The sequence below is a fragment of the Bos grunniens genome, chromosome X, assembly GCF_055505025.1.
Source record: "Bos grunniens cultivar Pamir isolate PY7600 chromosome X, Bosgru_T2T1.0, whole genome shotgun sequence".
Classification (NCBI taxonomy): Eukaryota; Metazoa; Chordata; class Mammalia; order Artiodactyla; family Bovidae; genus Bos; species Bos grunniens.
In genome coordinates this window covers 110,161,616-110,188,465 of record NC_141194.1, presented here as the reverse complement: position 1 = coordinate 110,188,465, position 26,850 = coordinate 110,161,616, and the positions used below count along the sequence as shown (strand labels likewise).

The following is a 26,850-nucleotide window of genomic DNA, read 5'->3' as shown; positions in this document are numbered from 1 at the left end:
GAATGGAATTTTTTCCTCAATTTTATTTCTGTTTTCTCATTATTAGTGTATAGGAACGCAAGGGATTTCTGTGTGTTTATTTTATATCCTGCAACTTTACCATCTTCATTGATTATTTCTAGTAATTTTCTGGTGGAGTCTTTAGGGTTTTCTATGTAGAGGATCATGTCATCTGCAAACAGTGAGAGTTTTACTTCTTCTTTTCCAATCTGGATTCTTTTTATCTCTTTTTCTGCTCTGATTTCTGTGGCCCAAACTTCCAAAACTATTTTGAATAGTGGTGATGAGAGGGAGCACTCTTGTCTTGTTCCTGAATTTGGGGGAAATGCTTTCAAGTTTTCTCCATTGAGGATAATGTTTGCTCTGGTTTTGTCATATATAGCTTTTATTGTGTTGAGGTATGTTCCTTCCATTCCTGCTTTCTGGAGGGTTTTTTTTATCATAAATGGATGTTGAGTTTTGTCAAAGGCTTTCTCTGCATCTATTGAGATAATCATATGGCTTTTATTTTTCAATTTGATAATGTGGTGTATTACATTGATTGATTTGTGGGTATTGAAGAATCCTTGCACCCCTGGGATAAACCCCACTTGGTCATGATGTATGATCTTTTTAATATTTGTTGGATTCAGTTTGCTAGAATTTTGTTAAGGATTTTTGCATCTATGTTCATCAGTGAATATTGGCCTGTAGTTTTCTTTTTTTGTGACATCTTTGTCAGGTTTTGGTATTAGGGTGATGGTGGCCTCATAGAATGGGTTTGGAAGTTTACCTTCCTCTGCAATTTTCTGGAAGAGTTTGAATAGGATAGGTGTTAGCTCTTCTCTGAATTTTTGGTAGAATTCAGCTGTGAAGCCGTATGGTCTTGGGCTTTTGTTTGTTGGAAGATTTCTGATTACAGTTTCAATTTCTGTGCTTGTGATGGGTCTACTAAGATTTTCCATTTCCCCCGGTTCAGTTTTGGAAAGTTGTACTTTTCTAAGAATTCATCCATTTCTTCCAAGTTGTCCATTTTATTGGCATATAGTTGCTGATAATAGTCTCTTATGATCCTTTGTATTTCTGTGTTGTTTGTTGTGATCTCTCTATTTTCATTTCTAATTTTGTTGATTTGATTTTTCTCCCTTTGTTTCTTGATGAGTCTGGCTAATGGTTTGTCAATTTTATTTATCTTCTCAAAGAACCAGCTTTTGGCTTTGTTGATTTTTTCTATTGTCTCTTTTGTTTCTTTTGCATTTATTTCTGCCCTAATTTTTAAGATTTCTTTCCTTCTACTAACCCTGAGGTTCTTCATTTCTTCCTTTTCTAGTTGCTTTAGGTGTAGAGTTAGGTTATTTATTTGACTTTTTTTTGTTTCTTGAGGTAAACCTGTATTGCTATGAACCCTCCCATTAGCACTGCTTTTGCAGTGTCCCACAGATTTTGAGTTGTTGTGTTTTCATTTTCATTCATTTCTATGCATATTTTGATTTCTTTTTTTATTTCTTCTGTGATTTGTTGGTTATTCAGCAGTGTGTTGTTCCGCCTCCATATGTTGGAATTTTTAATAGTTTTTCTCCTGTAATTGAGATCTAATCTTACTGCATTGTGGTCAGAAAAGATGCTTGGAATGATTTGTTTTTTTGAACTTACCAAAACTAGATTTATGGCCCAGGATGTGATCTATCCTGGAGAAGGTTCCATGTGTGCTTGAGAAAAAGGTGAAATTCATTGTTTTGGGGTGAAATGTCCTATAGATATCAATTAGGTCTAATTGTATCATTTAAAGTTTGTGTTTCCTTGTAGATTTTCTGTTCAGTTGATCTATCCATAAGTGTGAGTGGGGTTTTAAAGTCTCCCACTATTATTGTGTTATTGTTAATTTCCCCTTTCATACTTGTTAGCATTTGTCTTACATATTGTGGTGCTCCTATGTTGGGTGCATATATATTTATAATTGTTATATCTTCTTCTTGGATTGATCCTTTGATCATTATGTAGTATCCTTCTTTGTCTCTTTTCACAGCCTTTGTTTTAAAGTCTATTTTATCTGATATGAGTATTGCTTCTCCTGCTTTCTTTTGTTCTCTATTTGCATGGAATATCTTTTTCCAGCCTTTCACTTTCTGTCTGTATGCGTCCCTTGTTTCGAGGTGGGTCTCTTGTAGACAACATATATAGGGGTCTTGTTTTTGTATCCATTTAGCCAGTCTTTGTCTTTTGGTTGGGGCATTCAACCCATTTATGTTTAAGGTAATTATTGATAAGTATGATCCCATTGCCATTTACTTTATTATTTTGTGTTCAAGTTTATACACCCTTTCTGTGTTTCCTGTCTAGAGAAGATCCTTTAGCATTTGTTGGAGAGCTGGTTTGGTGGTGCTAAATTCTCTGAGCTTTTGCTTGTCTGTAAAGCTTTTGATTTCTCCTTCATATTTGAATGAGATCCTTGCTGGGTACAGTAATCTGGGCTGTAGGTTATTTTCTTTCATCACTTTAAGTATGTCCTGCCATTCCCTCCTGGCCTGAAGAGTTTCTATTGAAAGATCAGCTGTTATCCTTATGGGAATCCCCTTGTGTGTAATTTGTTGTTTTTCCCTTGCTGCTTTTAATATTTGTTCTTTGTGTTTCATCTTTGTTAATTTGATTAATATGTGTCTTGGGGTGTTTCACCTTGGGTTTATCCTGTTTGGGACTCTCTGGGTTTCTTGGACTTGGGTGATTATTTCCTTCCCCATTTTAGGGAAGTTTTCAACTATTGTCTCCTCAAGTATTTTCTCATGGTCTTTTTGTCTTCTTCTTCTGGACTCCTATGATTTGAATGTTGGGGCATTTAACATTGTCCCAGAGGTCTCTGAGGTTGTCCTCATTTCTTTTAATTCATTTTTCTTTTCCCCCTCTCTGTTTCATTTATTTCAACCATTCTATCTTCTACCTCACTAATCCTATCTTCCACCTCTGTTATTCTACTATTTGTTCCCTCCGGAGTGTTTTTTTATCTCATTTTTTGCATTCTTCATTATATATTGACTCTTTTTTATTTCTTCTAGGTCCTTGTTAAACCTTTCTTGCATCTTCTCCATCCTTGTCTCCAGGCTATTTATCTGTGTTTCCATTTTGTTTTCAAGTTTTTGGATCATTTTCACTATCATTATTCAGAATTCTTTATCAGGTAGATTTCCTATCTCTTCCTCTTTTGTTTGGTTTGGTGGGTATTTATCCTGTTCCTTTACCTGCAGGGTATTCCTCTGTCTTCGTCTTGTTTATATTGCTGTGTTTGGGGTGGCCTTTCTGTATTCTGGCAGTTTGTGGAGTTCTATTTATTGTGGAGTTTCCTAGCTGTGGGTGGGGTTGTACAGGTGGCTTGTCAAGGTTTCCTGGTTAGGGAAGTTGTGTCAGTGTTCTGGTGGGTGGAGCTGGATTTCTTCTCTCTGGAGTTCAATGAAGTGTCCAGTAATGAGTTATGAGATGTCAATGGGTTTGGAGTGACTTTGTGCAGCCTGTATATTGAAGCTCAGGGCTGTGTCCCTGTGTTGCTGGAGAATTTGCATGGTATGTCTTGCTCTGGAACTTGTTGGCCCTTGGGTGGTTCTTGGTTTCAGTATAGGTATGGAGGCGTTTGATGAGCTCCTGTCGATTAATGTTCCCTGGAATCAGGAGTACTCTGGTGTTCTCAGGATTTGGACTTAAGCCTCCTGCTTCTGGTTTTCAGTCTTATTCTTGAAGTAGCCTCAAGACTTCTCCATCTGTACAGCACCATTTATAAAACATCCAGGTTAAAGATGAAAAGTTTCTCCACAGTGAGGGAAACCCAGAGAGGTTCACAGAGTTACATGGAGAAGAGAAGAGGGAGGAGGGAGATAGAGGTGACCAGGATGAGATGAGGTGGAATCAAAAGAGGAGAGAGCAAGCTAGCCAGTAACCACTTCCTTATGTGTGCTCCACAGTCTGGACCACTCAAAGATGTTCAAGGAGTTATACAGAGAAGAGAAGAGGGAGGAAGGAGACAGAGGTGGCAGGAGGATAAAGAGGGGAATCAAAAGAAGAGAGATCCAGCCAGTAATTAGTTTCCTAAGTGTTCTCCACTGTCCGGAACACACAAAGAGATTCACAGAGTTGGGTAGAGAAGAGAAGGGAGAGGGAGGAAATAGAGGCGACCTGGTGGAGGAAAAGGAGAATCCAGAGGGGGAGAGAGCAGTCAAGCCAGTAATCTCGCTGCCAAGTAAAAATGGGTACTGACGATTGGGTTCTTAAAGGTACAAAATTGATAACAAATACCAAAAAGCAAAGATTAAAAATCTAGAGTAGAGGTTGGATTTTCAAAAATAAAATATTAAAGAAAAAAAATAAAAAAAACAGTCACATAAATTATATAATATATATATATATATATATGAAATTTGTTTTAAAAAATAGGGTCTCTCTTTTTTTTTTTTGCAAAGTAATAGTTGGTTATAAAAATTAAAATTAAAGAAGTAATAGAGGATTTAAAAATAAAAAAATAAAGAAGATTGTAAAAAAATAAAAATATATCTAGGACTTTCTCTGGTGTTGCTGTGGGCAGTGTGGGGGTCAGTTCATTTTCGGATAGTTCCTTGGTCTGGCTTATATTTCTCCAGATCTATAGGCCCCTTCCTATGTAGTCAGTACTAACTACACGGTTTTAATCTATTGCACCTGTCACTTCCAAGGCGGGTCCCTCTGTTTTAGCTTCTTCTGTTTGCTGGTCTCTTCAGTGTCTAATTTCCGCCCTGGCACAAGGGGGCGGTGGTGGACACTTTTTTAGGCTCACTTGTTCAGTCGTGCTGTGGGGAGGGAGGGATGCCACAAACAAATATATCTGGCTTGTGTGGGGAGTGCTCCCAGTGTCTTGGCCACACTGGGTTTGCCCCTGCTCATGGCATGTGTGCTTTCCCCATTTACACAGATTAGGTTCTAGGTTGCTGTGCCGGGAATTGTCTGAGGCTGGCCCTGGGTTGTATGCACTTCCCAGGTCTAAGCCACTCAGGTTCAGGTACTTGCGTAGTCCTCAGAGGCGCAGACTCGGTTGGGCCTGTGTTTTGTGCCCTTCCCAAGTCCGAGCCGCTCAGGTGACCAGGTGTTTGGCGAAGGTGGTCGCTGTGACTTATCACCTCCCCTGTCCCTACCGCTTGGTTTTCTGGGTGTACAACTGGCGCACCTTCTCAGGTGGATGTTGACTGTCCAGAATCCCAAGAAATCTTGGTTAGCAATGAAGCCTGCTTGCAGTTTGGTAGACGATGCCTCTCTGAGGCCACGATTGCCCCCTTCTGGCTCTGGCTGCCCTCGCCTGCCTGTCACCGGAGGGGGATGGGCTGGTCTGCAGCCGGCTAGCTCTGTTCAGTCCTTTGTTCTGTGAGCGGGCCTGACAGTGTCTTGCTGCTGCTACTGCTAAGTCGCTTCAGTCGTGTCCGACTCTGTGCGACCCCATAGACGGTAGCCCACCAGGCTCCCCCGTCCCTGGGATTCTCCAGGCAAGAATACTGGAGTGGGTTTCCATTTCCTTCTCCAATGCATGAAAGTGAAAAGTGAAAGTGAAGTCGCTCAGTCGTGTCCGACTCTTAGCGACCCCATGGACAGCAGCCTACCAGGCTCCTCCATCCATGGGATTTTCCAGGCAAGAGTACTGGAGTGGGGTGCCATTGCCTTCTCCGGTTAGGGCTTTTCGTGTGGTATCTATCCCACAGTCTGGTTTGCTAGCCCAAGTTAGCTCCCTCAGATTGCCCTCGGGGCATTCAGGCCCTGTCCTTACTCTAAGCAATGCAGCCCGTGCCTCCCTGCCCAGCCCCTGCTTGCTTGTGGCGGATGCAGGCATCTGTGCTGTTTCTCCGCTGGGGGAGTTACCAATGGGCATGTAATCTGTGGGTTTTAATTATTTATTTATTTTTCTTCCCAGTTATGTTGCCCTCTGTGGTTCCAAGGCTTGCCACAGACTCGGCAGTGAGAGTGTTTCCTGGTGTTTGAAAACTTTTTGCTTTTTAAGACTCCCTTCCCAGGACGGAGCTCTGTCCCTACCTCTTTTGACTCTCTTTTTATCTTTTATGTTTTTCCCTACCTCCTTTCGAAGACAGTGGGCTGCTTTTATGGGTGCCTGATGTCCTCTGCTGGCATTCAGAAGTTGTTTTGTGGAATTTACTCAGCATTCTTTTGATGAATTTGTGGGTGAGAAAGTGGTTTCCCTGTTCTATTCCTCCACCATCTTAGGACTGCCCCCGTCCTTTAGCTTTTTAAGTTACAGTGTTTTCATATATCTGAGTCCTAAAGGAATTCAGATGAAGTCTAGGGGAAATCAGAAGAGAATCTAAAAGAGACACTACAAAAATCTTTGTATTTTTGCTTTATATTCATTCTCAGCTAGATTTATATTCGTTCTCAGCTAGATTTACATTCATTCTCTGCTAGATTTTTAAAATGTCAGTCAGAAGATTACAAATTTCATGGACTAATAAAAAACCAAGGTTGATATTCAGTGCCATGGCTCAAAGTATAGGGACCACAAAACATAGTTTTAAGAGTACAAATAGTTTTTAAGAGTACAAACTTTCTAGCATAAGTTCTGGAGGTCTAATAATGTACAGCAATGTGATGATAGTTAATAATGCCATACTCGAAGTTTGCTAAGTTTGTCCATTCTTACTACACAGACACATACACACACACCAAAGATACTTATGTGAGGTGATGGATGTGTTAATTAATTTTATGTGGTTATCATTTTGTAGCTTATACGTATATAAAATGTATAGAATTTTATTTGTCACTTATACCACAAGAAAGAAAAAAATAGAAATTTATTTAGGGAAAAAAACAGAACTCCCACCCGAACCCCACAGTAGATGATTTTCATTGTAAAGTGAAGTTTAGCATTAATAATAAAGGTTAAAGAACGGGTCTGGGGAGGAAGTGCCAGATGGGCCATCCAGAAGCAAAACAGTAGTATTGTCCCTGTGAATCTTCCATCATTAGAGCTCCTTTTCTGCCTCTCAGGGGTTAAGGCTTCTAAGGATTGATATCTAGGTTTAATTCTAGGACATGCTTTGGGAATAATGAAAAACATTAAGTTCTACAGGGTGACTGAACTTTAGTTAAAATCTAGTCTGCCACCTGGATACCTACAAGGCTCATTTGCTAGTTTTTTTGTTGTCCAGCTACAGTGACTAGCAAATAAATCAGGCACATCAGATCAGCAGAGACTGTGGATCAATTCTGCTTTTCCAAGAAATGAAGTCCTAGGAGATGTTTTGTCCTTTTAGTGGAAGTCAGACTGAGGCTGCAGTTCTTTTTGCCTGTCATGGAGTGGAAGTAGCCATGGACAGTTAAAGTTATTGTGAACCAGCACTTTAAAAATGCCAGACACTTGGAATTCATTTATTTTGTAAGTGCTTTCATAGGTCATTACCCATTCTTTACCCCTTTGAAACCATTTAAGATATGCTAGGATTGGTAATCGGAGAAAGCAATGGCACCCCACTCCAGTACTCTTGCCTGGAAAATCCCATGGATGGAGGAGCCTGGTAGGCTGCTGTCCATGGGGTCGCTAAGAGTTGGACATGACTGAGCGACTTCACTTTCACTTTTCACGTTCATGCATTGGAGAAGGAAATGGCAACCTACTCCAGTGTTCTTGCCTGGAGAATCCCAGGGATGGCAGAGCCTGGTGGGCTGCTGTCTATGGGGTCACACAGAGTCGGACACGACTGAAGTGACTTAGCAGCAGTAGCAGCAGCAGTAGCAGCAGCAGCAGCAGGATTGGTAAGCCTCACACAAAATTCACTTTGGACATTGAATAAGTTGGATTTTTTTGAGCAGTATTTATTCTCTAAGATTCTAGGACTCCTGGGGACCACATCCCTTTGATTTTTGACATTCAGAATTTCCATTTCTTCCATTCTGTCATCTGGGTGTATGAGACTGTGAACCTTGCAAAGAAGAGAGAGAGCTGTTAACATTAGTTTGTGCCAGCACTCTCACAATATATCTAAGTTCTCTATATTGTATTTTGTACTTTTGTACATTTAATTGGATTAAACAGGTACCCAGTGCTTTGTGTGTCTGGAGAAGATTTCTAGGTACTTTAATGTACAGAAAGCAGAATAAGAGTCCTATGGCCCGAGAAAGCTTACATTCTAATACACACAAGGCACAGTGTGTATCATAATCTTGAAAGGAAAGACTTTGGGGAGATCTGGGAAGACTTCTTAGAAAGGATGACATAAGACTAGAAGGCAGTCAGGTGTAGTTTTGAACTCTAATACTAGTTTCTTTGAATTCAAATTGCTGGTGTACCACTTACTCGTTGGATGATCTCGGGCTATCTTCTTGCGCCTGTTTCTTGAGGAACTCAGATGATAACATCAGATCAGACCTCACAGCAATGTTGTGAGAAACAAATAAGTTGCTTACTGTAGAGGTCAGGGCCTCTCCATTGGTCTGGGATAGCAGAGGACCCAGGGGGAGGGCTTAGGAGGAGGGTCAGGATTGGGTTGGTGGATTGGATCATGCTGTCTGAGAGGTGAGGATGGAGTAGAGTGGGACAAGAGTGTAGATGGATGAGGGGGATGTGGTTGCAGGGTTTGAGATGAAAGGGCCTGAACTTGAGGTCTGGTGTGGATGATCAACAGAAGCAGACAGGCATGAGCCCCAGTGCAGAGGCAGATGCTGATCAGACTGGCCCAAATGGGGGCAGAGAGACAAGAGAGTTATGGAGGGTACCTTGGCAACCTTCGTTTGCAGGACTAGATTGATGATGGTCATGCTTAGGAGTTTGGTCATACAACTGGGGTTTTTCTCTGCTAATATCTTGCAACCAAGGGAAGCAAATGTTGGGTTTGTTGATGAATGAGGAAGGGGCAGAAACAAACCTTAGGTCACCTCCTTGCTGTTGATCAGCCAGATTCCTAGGTAGCCTTGGGATTCAGGAGGACAGGGTTGTGGAAGGAACACTCAGTTTGACCGTGGATGAGGATGGATATTACTTAGAGACTTCATGTACAACCCAGGCAAAGGCTGGGTGATAGGATGTAGAGAGCTGTGTCCGAGTAGTGGGTGGCCAGAAAACTCAGAAGTGTCCCATTTATTCAGATGCTGTCTTCTCCAACAATTGGGCCTCCAAAATAGTTTAGAGAGCTTTCAGAGTAATCATCTCAGGATTTAATGAAAGAGAAATAAAGTGGGTGGTGTAGCAAGACCTTTTTACTGAGGTTTGAAAAGCAATGTAGGGGAGACAAGGCACATGTGCAAAGACTCATTTGAATCCCACTTCTGTCAGGTACTTACCTGTGTCCTGTGTCCTGTGTTGATATGCTTAGCCGTGTTTGACTCTTTGAGGTCCCATGGACTGTAGCTTTCCAGGCTCCTCTGTCCATGAGATTTTCCAGGCAAGTATACTGGAGTAGGTTGCCATTTCCTTCTCCAGGGTATCTTCCCAACCCAGGGATCGAACCTGCGTCTCTTGTGTCTCCTGTACTGGAAGGTAGATTCTTTACCACTAGCACCTCAGACAAATTACATCAGCTACAATCTTAAAACTTCTTTCCAGTTTTATTGAGATATAATAGGCATATAACATTGTGTAAGTTTAGGGGGTACAATATAACAATTATATATATTTATGAAATGATAACTTCAATACATTTAGTTAATACCTATCACCTCACATAGTTAAATTTTTTCCCCTTGTGACAAGAACTTTTAAGATCTACTCTCTGAGCAGATTTCAAATATACAATGCAGTATTGTTGACTATAATCACCATGCTGTAAATCACCTCCCTAAAACTTATTTACTAAAATGGGAAGTTTGTATGTTTTGACCACTGTCATTAATTTCCCCCTCCATCTCCTCTCCATGGCCCACCTCTGGCAACGCCTGATCTTGTTTCTATGAGGTTTGTTTGCTTGTTTGTTTTTAGATTCCACATATGAGTGGCATCATGCAGTATGTCTTTTTCTCTGTCTGATGTATTTCACTTAGCGTAATGCCTCAAGATCCATCCTTGTCAAAAACGGCAGGATTGCCTTCTGTGTTATGGCTGAATGATAGTCCACGTGGCAAGTGAGAGTAATAGTACGTTATGCACTGGGCTGTTGTGAGGAATGAAGAGTGGTTCATGAAATACTGACACGAGCTATGTGTGAATAAACTCCATAAAATTGTGGCTCCACTCTGCTCGAGCCCTCAGCCTCTCCCAGCCCAACTCCTTGAGTCTTCTAGCCCAGTGCTTCTGCAAGGTCATTGTGCATCGGCACCACCTGGAGATCCAGCACCACAATTTATTTAGCAGGTCTGGTGCAGCCTGAGACTATGATTTCAGGTAGGACCCATTTTGCCGAGCTGGGAACCACATTTAAAAAAAAAAAAAAATGTTTTTAGATTTTTTTTTTAAATGTGGACCATTTTTAAAGTCTTTATTGAACTTGTTACAGTATTGCTTCTGTTTTATGTTTTGGGGTTTTTTGGCCACAAGGCATGTGGGATCTTAGCTCCCTGACCAGGGATTGAATTTGTACCCCTTGCATTGGGAAGTCTGGATTTTGCAATCAATGGGACCTGGATTTAAATTCCAATTCTACATCTTTATAATTGTGTGAGTTTTGTTGAGTTCTTTAACCTTTATAAGTCTTAAGTATCCCAACTGTAATATCTGGATTATAATACTGACATGTCAAGGTTTTTGTGAGAATTAACATATAGAAAGTGGCACAGAGTAGCTACTCAAGAAGTGGTAGCTTTCATTAGAGATATATTAACAGCAGTGTAAAGTCAAAAGGACTGTGAGGAAGGTGCAATCTTCTGAGAGGGAAGCAATGGCAAAAACAAACAAAACAAAACAAAACTGGCACTACAGAGTGGTTTCTTGATACCACTTGTTGGGGCAAGAAGGAGAGAACCCTGAGATCAAGCCCCATGCAGTCAGCAAGCCGCAGAAATCTAACACGCCAGGGACTGGTGGTATTTCAGATCTGGATGTAGGGTTGGGCCATGAGGATACCTAATGGATGTCCCCATCATCAGCAATGTCAGGGGAAAGAGCCTGGCTCCGTAGTGGTACCAAGCTGCACAGAAGCCTCATTTTCCCTTAGCAAAGCACAGCTGCCCCTCTGTAGCAATGGAGGAGGGGGGTGATCAGATTGACGCTTCCTGGGCGTCTTTCTGAGCACCAAGACAAGGATATTGGCCAGAAAACGTACTTGAAGTCTGGGACCATAATGTAAAGATGAACTAGTAAAGATGCTGTGGGATTGGATGGAGGCGGGGAGATTCACAGAGAGGAAAGGATAGCAGTCAAGTGGCTGGAATGAACTGGAGGAAGGTGAAGAGGAGGGCTCCTAAATGTGCCACAGAAAGGGCAATGGTAGAGAGTGGTCAGGGGACATTGCTGGGGAGGAGGCAAAGGAAAACGTCCCGGTGGTTTCCAGTAATCCCTAATATACCATCATGAAAAATACTCTTTCACAGAGAGAGAGAGCATGCACAGCTCTTCACCCTTCCACACCCCTGAAGGGGCTGAAGTTAACTAGTTAGTAAGCACTCAGTCACTAAGGAAAAACTGCCTTCTCTGTGGGGTTCCCTGAATCCCCTACAGTTCCTGGGAGGCCTCATGAGCTAGTCAAGCGGATTTAGTCTTGTGTTAGCAGCAAGCTGAACTCCACTGGGCTTTCCCCCACCTTCCTCCTGCCAGTCTGACAGAGACAAGGAAGCCCCTGTGACCTACACCGTGCAATAATGGCCAGAAAGTGTTTGGCTTGTGTAAACATCTTTTCAAATGTTTATGTGGAATTGGAAAGAAAACCAGAGAGAGTCTGAAGAAAAGCAGAATGTAGAGGTGAATGCATCTTTGGCTCTAACTGTGGTTTCCATGTATTTGTTTCTTTTTCAAGTAAAAAGCTTCAAGTATTTTAAATGACATTCACAACATTATTGTGGAAGACAATCACGAAGTGTATTTGGAGTTATAAAATTTGCTGCGCATCATCAGGGATCAACTCTAGTCTTTCTACAGACACACGCATTTTTCTATAAACAATTGCTCAAAAAAGTGGTCTTTCAAATTTCAGTAGAATGCTGTTTTTTTTTTTTTTAAGTTTATAGGAAGAAATGCATGATGGCATGCTTCATCAATTTGAAGTTATCTTCTCTCACTTGTATAAGGTTTATTAAATATATTTAATCAGTGAGGATGAATGAAATTTTTACAATTCTCATGTAGACAATAATGTCATTAAATGTGTATGGCATAAATACATCAGCCCAGTCGGTGGGATTTTCCAATTTATTTTCAATCAAAACTTTCTTCAAAAATTATAACTCACAAGATTATATGTCATCACTTGTTCATCCATCTGAAGGGAACATAATTTTCCAATTGTTAAAGTCAAGAATGGAAATTAACCTACAGTGAATTATGCAGTATGTGTACCACATACCATGCCAAATAAGCCAGGAAGGGCAAGTGGCAAAGCCACGCTGCAAAAGAGACCCAGAAACAGAATCAGGCTTCCTGATTCCGTCAGGGTCTCCCTAAAGAGTGGCTTTTCTTTTCTTGAACATGAGTTCCTCCACAGGCTCTCCCTGCATCAGCCAGAGTGCTTACCTGGGTGAGGTGGTGGACAAGCCAGTCAATGAAGACAATGAGCCCCATAGCACAGGTGCACACACAGCAACAGGTCAAAGGTCCACTCCTTCTGAGATTGAAGCTGAGGTCTGTTCTCAGCATATCTTGTGTCCCCTTCTGAGGACAGTGTCAGGTCAACTGTGTCCATTGTTGTATTCCTAGCATCCCACACTGAGTAAATGTTTGGTGAATAAAAAAAAATGAATGAAAAAACACCAAGTTCTGCCTGCCAAAATGCTGGTGAACAACTCTCACCCAGTTAATCCTGTTCCTAAAAGACAGACTGGCTAAAAAAAAAAAAAAAAAAAAAAAGGCAAACTCAGATCTGCAGAGAAATCTAAAAGTCTCAAAGTGTATCTCTTACTGGTTTTGCACTTTGAGGGAATGTTGTCTCCAGGTCTCTTACCCTGAGGCAGTGAGGAATACTAAAAGGCAAAAGGTTCTTCCATCCTTCACCATTCTGACAGAATAGTTCAAGTTTCTGTACGGTGTAGTAAAAACTGGCACTGAAAGAGATCTGCAACTCATTAAATTCCTAATCCTAGTCTTACTTCAATTGCGACTGTGGATTGTCTATATACCCCTCTGAAATTTTGCAATCCATTTAATCCCTGTCCGCACTATTCCTTAGAAGCACGCTGATTTACGGCTGGTATCTATATAAATTCACTGACTCAAGGCCAGGGAATAAGCACTGCAGGACAAGAAGCTTCACAGAAGGCAGTACCAAAGATTGTTGTGTAATGGACACAGACACCTTCAACCAGTGGGTGGAAAGAACATCACAGGCAGAAAACAGAGCCTGAGTAAGGGCACCAAGGTGAAAGGTCATGGTTACATCAAATGGTCCTTACTGCTTCCTAGCATGTGATCTTGGGCGAGTTACTTAACTGTTTTGAGCCTCTGTGTCCTCATCTGTAAAATAAGAATAATACTAGCACCATTTCACAGGGCTGTTGCAAAAATTCACAGGCATACTGGATATCAAAGTGCCCACCCGAGTGCCAGATACAGAGTAAGACCACAATAAATGCCTATAAACAAAGTGTGATAAGAGACAGAAAGCAGAATAGTGGTTATCAGCTGCTACTGCTAAGTCGCTTCAGTCGTGTCCAACTCTGTGAGACCCCGTAGATGGCAGCCCACCAGGCTCCCCCGTCCCTGGGATTCTCCAGGCAAGAACACTGGAGTGGGTCACCATTTCCTTCTCCAATGCATGAAAGTGAGAAGTGAAAATGAAGTCTCTCAGTCGTGTCCGACTCTTAGCGACCCCATGGACTGCAGCCCACCAGGCTCCTCCATCCATGGGGTTTGCCAGGCAAGAGTACTGGAGTGGGGTGCCATTGCCTTCTCCGTGGTTACCAGGGACACAGTTTAATAGGGACAAGGTTTTAGTTTGGGACGATGTAAAACTTCTGGAAATGAAGTGTGGTAATGGTTGCATGCTGTGATTCATGGGGTCGCAAAGAGTCGGACATGACTGAGCGACTGAACTGAACTGAATGGTTGCATAGCAATGTGTATGTATTTAATGCCACTCAACTGTGGGCTTACAAATGTTAACTGTTTAACACTGTTTAACACACTGTTTAACACTGGTTCTCATATTATTTTTTTGTTTTGTTTTATTTATTTATTGGCTACACTGGGTCTTCGTTGCTGCATGGGCTTTTCTCTAGTTGCACAGAGTAGGAGTTGCTCTCTAGTTGCAGTGCTCAGGCTTCTCAATGAGGCAGCCTCTCTTGTTGCAGAGCACAGGTGCTAGAGCACAGATTCAATAGTTTCGGTGCACAGGCTCAGTTGCTCCATGGCATGTGGGGTCTTCTTGGACCAGGGGTCGAACCTATGTCTCCTCCATTGGCAGGCAGATTCTTTACCACTGAACTATCAGGGAAGCCCTCTTGTATTATTTTTGAGAGGTGTTTCTTAATTTTGAATGCCACACATACTAATTAGAGCAGACTTTAAACATGCAAAAAAAAAAAAAATTTACCTCCCAAAATTTCATCATCCAAAGACACCTCTGAATGTTTTTTTTTTCTCCTAGTCCTGTTTTCTGCACAGTATTTTATTTGTTCATCTGTATATCATGGTTTAAATGATTGGACTGATATATATTATACAACATTGTTACCTTTTCCAGCTAGTATTATAATAATTTTTTCATAATATAGATTCTTCACAAACATACTTTCCAGTGGCCTCTGCACTGGTTAAAAACCATATGAAAAGGTCACTGGAGAGCGTCACAAATGCTGAGACTTTCCATGAAATAAGAAACGCAGTCTTGGGAGGATGGGTAAAGGGAGTTTGAACTCCTAGTCCCAGGCAAATATTACCCTATTTCAAATTGAAGAATGCAACCAGTATAGACATTCTACATGGAACTTCATTAAATTTCAACTGTGGGAGAGGGAGAGGGTGGGATGATTTGGGAGAATGGCATTGAAATATGTATAATATCATATATGAAATGAGTTGCCAGTCCAGGTTCGATGCACGATACTGGATGCTTGGGGCTGGTGCACTGGGACGACCCAGAGGGATGGTATGGGGAGGGAGGAGGGAGGAGGGTTCAGGATGGGGAACACATATATACCTGTGGCGGATTCATTTTGATATATGGCAAAACCAATACAATATTGTAAAGTTAAAAAATAAAATTGAATTAAAAAAAAAGTTTCAACTGTGTAACTCCTCAGGCAGAACAGGCCGAGGTGGCTGAGTCCTTGAATCTATCTGAATTGGTGGAGAGTTTGTTGGAAAGGTCATCAACCCTGAGATGTGTAAGAAAATTCCTTAGTGTTGTAGTCCTTATGCACAGGCTTTCTTCTCCCCTAGGTGTGCATCCAGAAAAAGTCCTGCTCTCGCTGCTCTGCTTCCCTTACTGCAGTGTTAAAATGCTGAGACTCTTTAAAGATGTCCAGGGATGATGGGAGACTGAACACAGTGGGCCTAGCTGAGTTGTCCAGTAGTTCTCAGGACGTGTTCACTTTGTCATTCAAGATTAAGACTTTAGTGTCATTTAGTCCTAAACTGTTTCTGCACATGTTATGTGTGTCACATGGGCCCCAGACATGGCCCCTGCAACGTGCTGCAAGAGCATTAGCAGCAGAAGCCTAGATTGGATCAGCAGAAGCCTAGACTGACATCCATAGACTGGTACTTCCCTGGAGCTGAACTGTGACTGTGTTGACTTATTTGCTTTTGGCAGTTATAAGACTGTGAAACAGAATGAAGATTTCTTTGACTATAAATCTTATCCCAACTGAACATTGACGACCTATGCTATCCTAATCATCATACTAGAAAGTATCTGCATCAGTGATTCTCAACCACAGAGAGTAATCATAATCCATCTACTCAGTGTGTTCTCTTGTGAACTAAAACAAAATGTGTGTGTATCTGTGTACACACACCAGAAAATTGGAAGTGGCTTTGCCTCCCCAAAAGAGGAAATCTTTGCAAGTATGACTCACTTGACTTTTTTGATCTTTGTGGTTCAGATGGTAAAGAATCTGCTTACCAATGCAGGAGATTCGAGTTCTATCTCTGGGTCAAAAAGATCCCCTGGAGAAGGGAATGGAAACCCACTCCAGAATTCTTGTCTGGAGAATCTCATGGACAGAGGAGCCTGCCGGGCTTTAGTCCATGGGGTCTCAAAGAGTCAGACACGACTGAGCAACTTTCACAAAATTTGATGAGATTTTTTTTTTAGGTGATTTCCCATTGACTTTGGAAAAAGCCACTCAACACACAACTCTGCTATTCTGAAAGAAAATAATTATTACATTGCATAGGAAAATACTTTGCTGGCTACTTTTGGCCTTCTTTTTTTCATTCTTTGTGTATTCTTTTCCCTGTGTCAGTTTCTAAGTCTTTGTTTTAGAATGAATTACTGAGTGGAACAGATCAGTAATTAACAGGTGCCTGGAACGACCTTGTCCAGTGATTAAGGGAAGTCATTGAATATTTAGCAGTGTGGGTTTAAAAAAAAAAAAAAAATAATAACATTTATTTAGCATTCAGAATTTACCACTATGCCAAAAAGACATGTTCATGTAACATGTAACAAGTGACATGTTCATTCAATCTTTACAACAAGCCTGTGAAATGGTGGGTACTATTATTATCCCCTTTTCTAAGCAAGGAGATTGAAACTTAGTTTAACTTGCCTAATCAATAGTGGAGACAGTATGAAATACTGCCCCTTATATAATCCGAGAATATATTAGGAGATTCTGGCAGGAAAATTTTTTTAATATATTTTTTTATTGAAGGATGATTGCTTTACAGAATTTTGTTGTTTTCTGTCAAACCTCAAAATGAATCAGCATAGGTATATATACATCCCCTCCCTTTTGAAACTCCCTCCCATCTCCCTCCCCATCCCACCCCTCTAGGTTGATAGAGAGCCCCTGTTTGATTTTCCTGAGCCATACAGCAAATTCCCATTGGCTATCTATTTTACATATGGTAATGTAAGTTTCCATGTTACTCTTTCCATACATATCACCCTCTCCTCCCCTCTCCCCATGTCCATAAGTCTTTCCTCCATGTCCGTTTCTTCATTGCTGCCCTGTAAATAAATTCTTCAGTACCATTTTCTAGATTCTGTATATATGAATTAGAATACAATATTCGTCTTTCTCTTTCTGACACATTTCACTCTGTATAATAGGTTCTAGGTTCATCCACCTCATCACAACTGACTCAAATATTTTCCTATTTATGGCTGAGTAATATTCCATTGTGTATATGTACCACAAATTGTTTATCCATTCAAAAAATATGGAACACTTCAAGAATTTGCATGTCATCCTTGCACAGGGGTCATGCCAATCTTCTTTGTATCTTTCCAATTTTAGTACATGTGCTGCTGAAGTGAGCACTGGCAGGAAAATTTAATGGTGTGCTTTGAGTGTCTTCTCTGTGTGGAGCTGGGTGCTGTTTGGAAATAACAAAGATATATAAAGCATGACTATTGTATGTATGTATTTATTTATTTTGGCAGAGCCTTAACCACTGGACTGCCAGGCAAGTCACCCAACTCTTCTGTTATTGAAGTATTTTTATTTATTTATTTTATTTTTTTAGACTTGTGTATTTAAATAGCTTGCAACAAACTTTATTCCCCATATATAGAAAGGGCTATATGAAAACACACATACACACATACTCTATGGTTCAGTTCAGTTCAGATCAGTTCAGTCACTCAGTCTTGTCCAGCTCTTTGTGACCCCATGGACTGCAGCATGCCAGGCTTTCCTGTCCATCATCAACTCCCAGAGTTTACTCAAACTCATGTCCATTGAGTCAGTGATGCCATCCAACTATCTTATCCTCTGTCATTCCCTTCTCCTCCCACGTTCAATCTTTCCCAGCACCAGGGTCTTTTCAAATGAGTCAGTTCTTCACATCAGGTGGGCAAAGCATTGGAGTTTCAGCTTCAGCATCAGTCCTTTCAGTGAAAATTCAGGACTGATTTCCTTTAGGATGGACTGGTTGGATCTCCTTGCAGTCCAAGGGACTCTTAAGAGTCTTCTCCAACACCACAGTTCAATAGCATCAATTCTTCAGTGCTCAGCTTTCTTTATAGTTCAACTGTCACATCCATATACATGACTACTGGAAAAACCATCGCTTTGACTAGATGGGCCTTTGTTGGCAAAGTAATGTCTCTGTTTTTTAATATGCTGTCTAGGTTGGTCATAACTTTTCTTCCAAGGAGCAAACATCTTTTATTTCATGGCTGCAGTCAACATCTGCAGTGATTTTGGAGCCCAGAAAATAAATTCTGTTACTGTTTCCCCATCTATTTGCCATGAAGTGATGGGACCAGATGCCATGATCTTAGTTTTCTGAGTGTTGAGTTTTAAGCCAACTTTTTCACTCTCCTTTCACTTTCATCAAGAGACTTTTTAGTTCTTCTTGGCTTTCTGCCATAAGGGTGGTGTCATCTGCATATCTGAGGTTATTGATAGATATTTCTCCCGGCAATCTTGATTCCAGCTTGTGCTTCATCCAGCCCAGCGCTTCTCATGATGTACTCTGCATAGAAGTTAAATAAGCAGGGTAACAATATACAGCCTTGACATACTCCTTTCCCTATTTTGAACCAGTCTGTTGTTCCATGTCCAGTTCTAACTGTTGCTTCCTGACCTGCATACAGATTTCTCAAGTCAGGTGGTCTGGTATTCCCATCTCTTGAAGAGCTTTCCACAGTTTGTGGTGATCCACATAGTCAAAGCCTTTGGCATAGTCAATAAAGCAGAAGTAAATGTTTTTCTGGAACTCTCTTGCTTTTTTGATGGTCCACTGGATGTTGGCAATTTGATCTGTGGTTCCTCTGCCTTTTCTAAATCCATCTTGAACATCTGGAAGTTCATGGTTCACATATTGATGCCTGGCTTGGAGAATTTTGAGCATTACTTAAATAGCATGTGAGGTGAGTGCAATTGTGTGGTAGCTTGAGCATTCTTTGGCATTGCCTTTCTTTGGGATTGGGATGAAAACTGACCTTTGCCAGTCCTGTGGCCCCTGCTGAGTTTTCCAAATTTGCTGGCATATTGAGTGTAGCACTTTTCGCAGCATCATCTTTTAGGATTTGAAATAGCTCAACTGGAATTCCTTCACCTCCACTAGCTTTGTTTGTAGGGATGTTTCCTAAGGCCCAATTGACTTCGCATTCCTGAATGTCTGGCTCTAGGTGAATGATCACACCATTGTAATTATCTGGGTCGTGAAGATCTTTTTTGTATAATTCTTCTGTGTATTCTTGCCACATCTTCTTAATATCTTCTGCTTCTGTTAGGTCCATACCATTTCTGTCCTTTCTTGAGCCCATCTTTGCATGAAATGTTCCCTTGGTATCTCTAATTTTCTTGAAGAAATCTCTAGTCTTTCCCATTCTATTGTTTTCCTCTATTTCTTTGCACTGATCACAGAGGAAGGCTTTCTTATCTCTCCTTGCTATTCTTTGGAACTCTGCATTCAGATGCTTATATCTTTCCTTTTCTCCTTTGTTTTCACTTCTCTTCTTTTCACAGCTATTTTTAAGGCCTTCTTAGACAACCATTTCGCCTTTTTGCATTTCTTTTTCTTCTGGATGGTCTTGATCCCTGCCTCCTGTACAATGTCACGGACCTCTGTCCATAGTTCTTCAGGCACTGTGTCAGATCTAACCCCTTGTACCTATTTCTCACTTTCCCTGTATAATCCTAAGGGATTTAGTAGAATTGTCAAAATGATGATTTTTTTATCATAAATCAAATTTCTATTTGTGCATGGAACTGTTCCTGATGGGTCTCTTCTGTCCTATGCTTTGTACCCTTATCTATTTACCTCAAAGATATGTAGTCTTGATATCTAGTAGAACACATCTTTGTATATTTTTATTCTTCAAAATTATTGTATATTTTTGACTTGTTGATATTGATGGGAATTCTGTAATTAACATGTGAAGTTATATAGAAAACCAAACCCAAACAAAAATATACTGAGTTTTGATCAGAGTTAATTGGTAGATTAGTTGGGGAGATCTGATAAAACTATGAAAATTCCTGCCCAGGAATATGACGTATCTTTCTATTTAGTTAGATATTTTTATATTAATCAATAAAGACATTATTTTCTGTGTAATACTTTTGCACATTATGTTAAATTAGCTCCTAACACTGTATCATTTCCTTTACTATATATATGAAGAATCATGTATTATTTAAGAACACAAAAAATGATTTGAGTAATTATAGAGATTTGGCTTTTTGATGGAACTATATAACATCATAAATACATATAATGCAATTTTAATAAATTTCAATTAGGTTATTGAATATTTTTCAATTTAACATTAATATTCATTATAATCCAGTTAGAAATACTGTCTGATTTTCTGTTTTTAAACCTTTTCCAAAGGTTTATTCATTGATTCAGAAATGATTTACAGGGATGTTATTTAATTTTCAAATGTTTGGGGGTTTTCCAGGGATTTTTCTGTTTATTATTGATTTCTAATTTTATTCTGTTTTCATCAGAGAACATAGTTTGTATGCCTTTAAAGATTTAAATTCACTGAAACTGGTCTCATGGCCCAGTACATTTTGAATCATCATGACAGTTAGAATGTTAAGCCTGTGTTCTACAGTTGCTTGGTAGCAGTACTCTGTCATCAAATGAGGCCAAGTCTCATGGCGCATGCATTTTGCATCATCATGACAGTTGGAATGTTAAGCCTGTGTTCTCCAGTTGCTTGGTAGCAGTACTCTGTCAACAAATGAGGCCAAGTCTGTTGGCGGGCTAGTAAGTCTCCCACATCCTTACTTCTTTTCTCTTTATTTGGTCCATTAATTGCTGATAGAGGAGTGTTTGAACTCACCAGATATAATGGTGGGTTTGTTTATTCCTCCTTTTAGTTCTTACTTCATTTTCAAACTTTGTAATTAGGAGTATACCTGTTTAGGATTGTTTTACCTTCTTGATTGACTCCTTTATCGTAATGACATGTCCCTCTTTTTCTCTAAGACTATTCCTTACCTAGAGTCTTTAGTATTAATTAACCACTTAAGCTTTATGTCATTAGGGTTACATAGTATATATATTTCTGTTATTTTACTTATAAGCTGTGACTTTATAATTGAAGTGAGTATCCTGTAGACAAGAGAGTTTGGTCTTACTCTTGTCCCCAGTTTTGACACTCCTAGGCTTTGTATTGGTGCCTTTTTCCAGGGATTTATCTGTTTATTATTGATTTCTAATTTAATTCTGTTTTCATCAGAGAACATAGTTTGTATGCCTTTAAAGATTTAAATTCACTGAAACTGGTCTCATGGCCCAGTACATTTTGAATCATCATGACAGTTAGAATGTTAAGCCTGTGTTCTACAGTTGCTTGGTCACAGTACTCTGTCATCAAATGAGGCCAAGTCTCATGGCGCATGCATTTTGCATCATCATGACAGTTGGAATGTTAAGCCTGTGTTCTACAGTTGCTTGGTAGCAGTACTCTGTCATCAAATGAGGCCAAGTCTCATGGCGCATGCATTTTGCATCATCATGACAGTTGGAATGTTAAGCCTGTGTTCTCCAGTTGCTTGGTAGCAGTACTCTGTCAACAAATGAGGCCAAGTCTGTTGGCGGGCTAGTAAGTCTCCCACATCCTTACTTCTTTTCTCTTTATTTGGTCCATTAATTGCTGATAGAGGAGTGTTTGAACTCACCAGATGTAATGGTGGGTTTGTTTATTCCTCCTTTTAGTTCTTATTTCATTTTCAAACTTTGTAATTAGGAGTATACCTGTTTAGGATTGTTTTACCTTCTTGACTGACTCCTTTATCGTAATGACATGTCCCTCTTTTTCTCTAAGACTATTCCTTACCTAGAGTCTTTAGTATTAATTAACCACTTAAGCTTTATGTCATTAGGGTTACATAGTATATATATTTCTGTTATTTTACTTATAAGCTGTGACTTTATAATTGAAGTGAGTATCCTGTAGACAAGAGAGTTTGGTCTTACTCTTGTCCCCAGTTTTGACACTCCTAGGCTTTGTATTGGTGCCTTTTTCCAGGGATTTATCTGTTTATTATTGATTTCTAATTTAATTCTGTTTTCATCAGAGAACATAGTTTGTATGCCTTTAAAGATTTAAATTCACTGAAACTGGTCTCATGGCCCAGTACATTTTGAATCATCATGACAGTTAGAATGTTAAGCCTGTGTTCTACAGTTGCTTGGTCACAGTACTCTGTCATCAAATGAGGCCAAGTCTCATGGCGCATGCATTTTGCATCATCATGGCAGTTGGAATGTTAAGCCTGTGTTCTACAGTTGCTTGGTAGCAGTACTCTGTCATCAAATGAGGCCAAGTCTCATGGCGCATGCATTTTGCATCATCATGACAGTTGGAATGTTAAGCCTGTGTTCTCCAGTTGCTTGGTAGCAGTACTCTGTCAACAAATGAGGCCAAGTCTGTTGGCGGGCTAGTAAGTCTCCCACATCCTTACTTCTTTTCTCTTTATTTGGTCCATTAATTGCTGATAGAGGAGTGTTTGAACTCACCAGATGTAATGGTGGGTTTGTTTATTCCTCCTTTTAGTTCTTATTTCATTTTCAAACTTTGTAATTAGGAGTATACCTGTTTAGGATTGTTTTACCTTCTTGACTGACTCCTTTATCGTAATGACATGTCCCTCTTTTTCTCTAAGACTATTCCTTACCTAGAGTCTTTAGTATTAATTAACCACTTAAGCTTTATGTCATTAGGGTTACATAGTATATATATTTCTGTTATTTTACTTATAAGCTGTGACTTTATAATTGAAGTGAGTATCCTGTAGACAAGAGAGTTTGGTCTTACTCTTGTCCCCAGTTTTGACACTCCTAGGCTTTGTATTGGTGCCTTTTTCCAGGGATTTATCTGTTTATTATTGATTTCTAATTTAATTCTGTTTTCATCAGAGAACATAGTTTGTATGCCTTTAAAGATTTAAATTCACTGAAACTGGTCTCATGGCCCAGTACATTTTGAATCATCATGACAGTTAGAATGTTAAGCCTGTGTTCTACAGTTGCTTGGTCACAGTACTCTGTCATCAAATGAGGCCAAGTCTCATGGCGCATGCATTTTGCATCATCATGGCAGTTGGAATGTTAAGCCTGTGTTCTACAGTTGCTTGGTAGCAGTACTCTGTCATCAAATGAGGCCAAGTCTCATGGCGCATGCATTTTGCATCATCATGACAGTTGGAATGTTAAGCCTGTGTTCTCCAGTTGCTTGGTAGCAGTACTCTGTCAACAAATGAGGCCAAGTCTGTTGGCGGGCTAGTAAGTCTCCCACATCCTTACTTCTTTTCTCTTTATTTGGTCCATTAATTGCTGATAGAGGAGTGTTTGAACTCACCAGATGTAATGGTGGGTTTGTTTATTCCTCCTTTTAGTTCTTATTTCATTTTCAAACTTTGTAATTAGGAGTATACCTGTTTAGGATTGTTTTACCTTCTTGACTGACTCCTTTATCGTAATGACATGTCCCTCTTTTTCTCTAAGACTATTCCTTACCTAGAGTCTTTAGTATTAATTAACCACTTAAGCTTTATGTCATTAGGGTTACATAGTATATGTATTTCTGTTATTGTACTTATAAGCTGTGACTTTATAAATGAAGTGAGTATCGTGTAGACAAGAGAGTTTGGTCTTACTCTTATCCCCAGTTTTGACACTCCTAGGCTTTGTACTGGTGCCTTTAGTCCACTGACAGTTAACATAATTATTAATACAGGAAGCTTAAGTCTACCATCTTTCCATATATTTTCTCTTTGTCCAATTTGTTCTTTGTTTTCTTTGCCTTCTTTTTCTGCTTCTGGATGAAATGAGTAATTAATATTCCATTTTATCTCTTTTCATTTATCATCTATATCTCATGTGTGCTTTATTTGTTTCTCTAGGCAGTTTATACTATACATCTTTAATTTATTACTGTTTAATGTGAATTAATATTGTGCCACTTCATGTATAATGTATGAACCTCATAACAGTCCTGTCTTTTGTATTATTATTGTAATAGATTTGATATCAATATGTATTACAAACCTTACAGTTCCTTGCTTTTATTTCAGTTATCTTTTAAAGAAATTTAAGATGCAAATATTATATTTACTCATGTACATATTATTTCCAGTTATTTTCATTTCTTTATGTAGATATAACTTTCCATCTGGCATCCTTTTCCTTCTGTTTGAAGTCCTTACTTTAACACTTTTGATAGTGCTAGTATGCTGGCCTTGAATTCTTCCATTTTTTGTTCATCTGGAGGTGTCTTTGTTTTGCCTTCAATTTCTTTGAAAGGTTCATTCTTAATGGATATAGAATTCTAAGTTGATTTGTTTGCCCCCAGAACTTTAAAGATGTTTCATTTTCTCTTGGCTTGGGTTATTCTGATGAGAAGTCAGACAGAGGACATTCTTCCCCATTCTGTATTAAATGTATCTTTTATTTCTGTTTGCTTTTAAGATTTTCTCTTTGCAATTGCTTTTCAGCGGTTTGTTTATGATGTGCCTTGGTAGCTTTTCATGGTGTTTAGTTCTTGGATTCATTGAGCTTCAAGAATATACGAATGTATGTTTTTCATCCAGTATGGGAACAATTGGCCATTATCCAAATATTACTTTTCCTCTCCCTTCTAGGAATCCAGTTACCTATATTTTAGATTGTTTGATGTTATCCCATCCGAAAGCTCTGTTCATTTTTTCAGTCTTTTCCTAGCACTCTGCTAGATGTGAGGGATGTAAGTTATGCTTCATCATCTCCCCAGCATCACAGGTTGGTGAACTAACCGGCTTGTTCTCAGTATCTGCCCAGGGTTTGACACCTGAGCTTTCTCTTATTTTCTTGAGAGCATTTACAAGATGTTTGCTATATTTTAACAGTGCCTTCTTGTTTAATGCACATGTATTTGAATGTCATTGAATTCTATCTTGAGGTTTCAACCTTGAGATGATATGTGAGTGTAATTATACAATTCAAAGCAGAGACTTCTGGTGTTGTCAAGGTCATTCTTCTATGCTGAGGATATCAATGATATTCTGTGATATCAATGATAAGTGCAGGCTTTTGTCTATTGCAGCATGATATAGTGGCTAGGTATGAAGTTTTCAATCCACATCTATCTTTGTTTCACTGTCTTTGTTTCATGAAATCAGTGGAAGTTAAAGGAATCTAAGGGTACAGAATTAAACCAACAAGTACCTGACTTTGGGATTAAGTTGTGTAACTTCACAGTGTTTTTGCAACTTTTTCCAAATGCATTCATTTGTAGTATTATTGTGACAAACATTCATTGGGGATCACACAATAAAGCAAGTCTTTAGCATCTACAGATGCTTAATGAGATTCTCTTTAAAAGAAGTAGGCATTCCTCAAGGGAAATTGAGAATTTTGATTAATCTTATCGCTTTATGTGATTCATCATAGATTGATTTCTTAGTAAAATGTGGCTCCACTTTGATTTCAGGATTCTTTGTTTTTTCATTGAAAAATGGATGAAGATAACGGAAGAAAAAGGAAGCGGTATGAATTCCTAATTGACTGATATTTTCCTCAAAGACCTCTCCCCTGTCCTTCCTTCCTTTTTCACACCTTGCAAAATTCTCCTTCCTCTGGGAAACTTGACAAACTCAGAGAAATTTGACCTGTCTCGTGGGTACTTCGTATCCCTCACCTAATTGTATTATAATACTTTGTAGGCTTCCTATGGGCTTCCCAGGTGGTACTGGTGGTAAAGAACCTGCCTGCTAATGCAGGAGACTAAGAAACTCAGGTTCGATCCCTGGGTTGGGAAGATCCCCTGGAGGAGGAAACGACAACGCACTCCAGTATTCTTGCCTGGAGAATCCCATGGACAGAGGAGCCTGACAGGTTACAGTCCACAGGGCTGCAAAGAGTCAGACACAACTGAAGCAACTTAGCATGCATGTACCCTTATGAATAACCTTCTTTATCTTTTATCAATTAGGTACAGAGATTTATCTGAAGATGAGAAAAAGACGCACATCAATTCTGTCCTCAGTGGACTGCGTTATTTTCTTCAGAAGATAAGTTCTCCTGCGAAGAAAAGCAAAATGGAAAAATCACAGGGTATTTCTGCTTTTTCACAAAAGACAGGTTTCAGCTGAGCTTAGCTATATTGAAAATTAGCTATGGGTGGGACAACTGGAACTCTCCCTTTACCTCAAACATCATTGTGTGGGATTAATGACGAGATGGGGCTTCCCTGGTGACTCAGTGGTAAAGAATCTGCCTGCTAATGCTGGAGGTGTGGGTTCAACCCTGGGTTGGGAAGATCCCCTGGAGGAGGAAATGGTAACCCACTCCAGTATTTTTGCCTGGGAAATCCCATGGACAGAGGAGCTTGGCAGGCTATAGTGCGTGGGGTCACAAAGAGTTGGACACGACTGAGTGACTAAATAGTAACAGCAGCAGCAATGATGAGAAGATCTCCTGAAGCAACTTCTATTATGTGGATATTTAGTTTCTCTCCATTTATAATTTTCTTATGTTCGATGCTAAAAGCATTATTGAGGTTCATGCAAAAGTGGAATAAGGAAATGAGAATTAGTGGAAGTATTCTGGGCAACAGTAGTGCAAATTTCTGTATCTTAGGCACTTGAAGGCATATGTAAATGTTGCTAAGGGAAACAGGGCCCCAAGGGTGTCAAATAGTACCTGTAATATTTAAGTATATT

The 26,850-nt window shown here is 39.7% G+C and overlaps 1 protein-coding gene and 1 non-coding gene across 9 annotated transcripts in view; one reads left to right on the top strand and one right to left on the bottom strand.

Annotated features, from left to right (window-relative positions):
* PASD1 (PAS domain containing repressor 1) overlaps positions 1 to 26,850 on the top strand; it is a 105,300-nt gene that overhangs the window by 23,789 nt on the left and 54,661 nt on the right. For 4 of the 8 annotated variants that reach the window (XM_086385985.1, XM_086385983.1, XM_086385981.1 and 1 more), the window contains exons 2-3: positions 25,620 to 25,675; positions 26,121 to 26,242. In XM_086385985.1, the coding sequence (XP_086242111.1) occupies positions 25,644 to 25,675; positions 26,121 to 26,242 (154 nt within the window). In that variant the 5' untranslated portion in view covers positions 25,620 to 25,643. Of the gene's footprint in view, positions 1 to 23,309; positions 23,435 to 25,619; positions 25,676 to 26,120; positions 26,243 to 26,850 lie in introns of those variants that run through there. The other 4 variants (XM_086385980.1, XM_086385978.1, XM_086385984.1 and 1 more) reach the window with 2 other exon arrangements.
* Positions 17,396 to 17,502, bottom strand: LOC147341155 (U6 spliceosomal RNA). Its single transcript, XR_015160021.1, has one exon. It is a non-coding gene; the product is annotated as a U6 spliceosomal RNA (small nuclear RNA).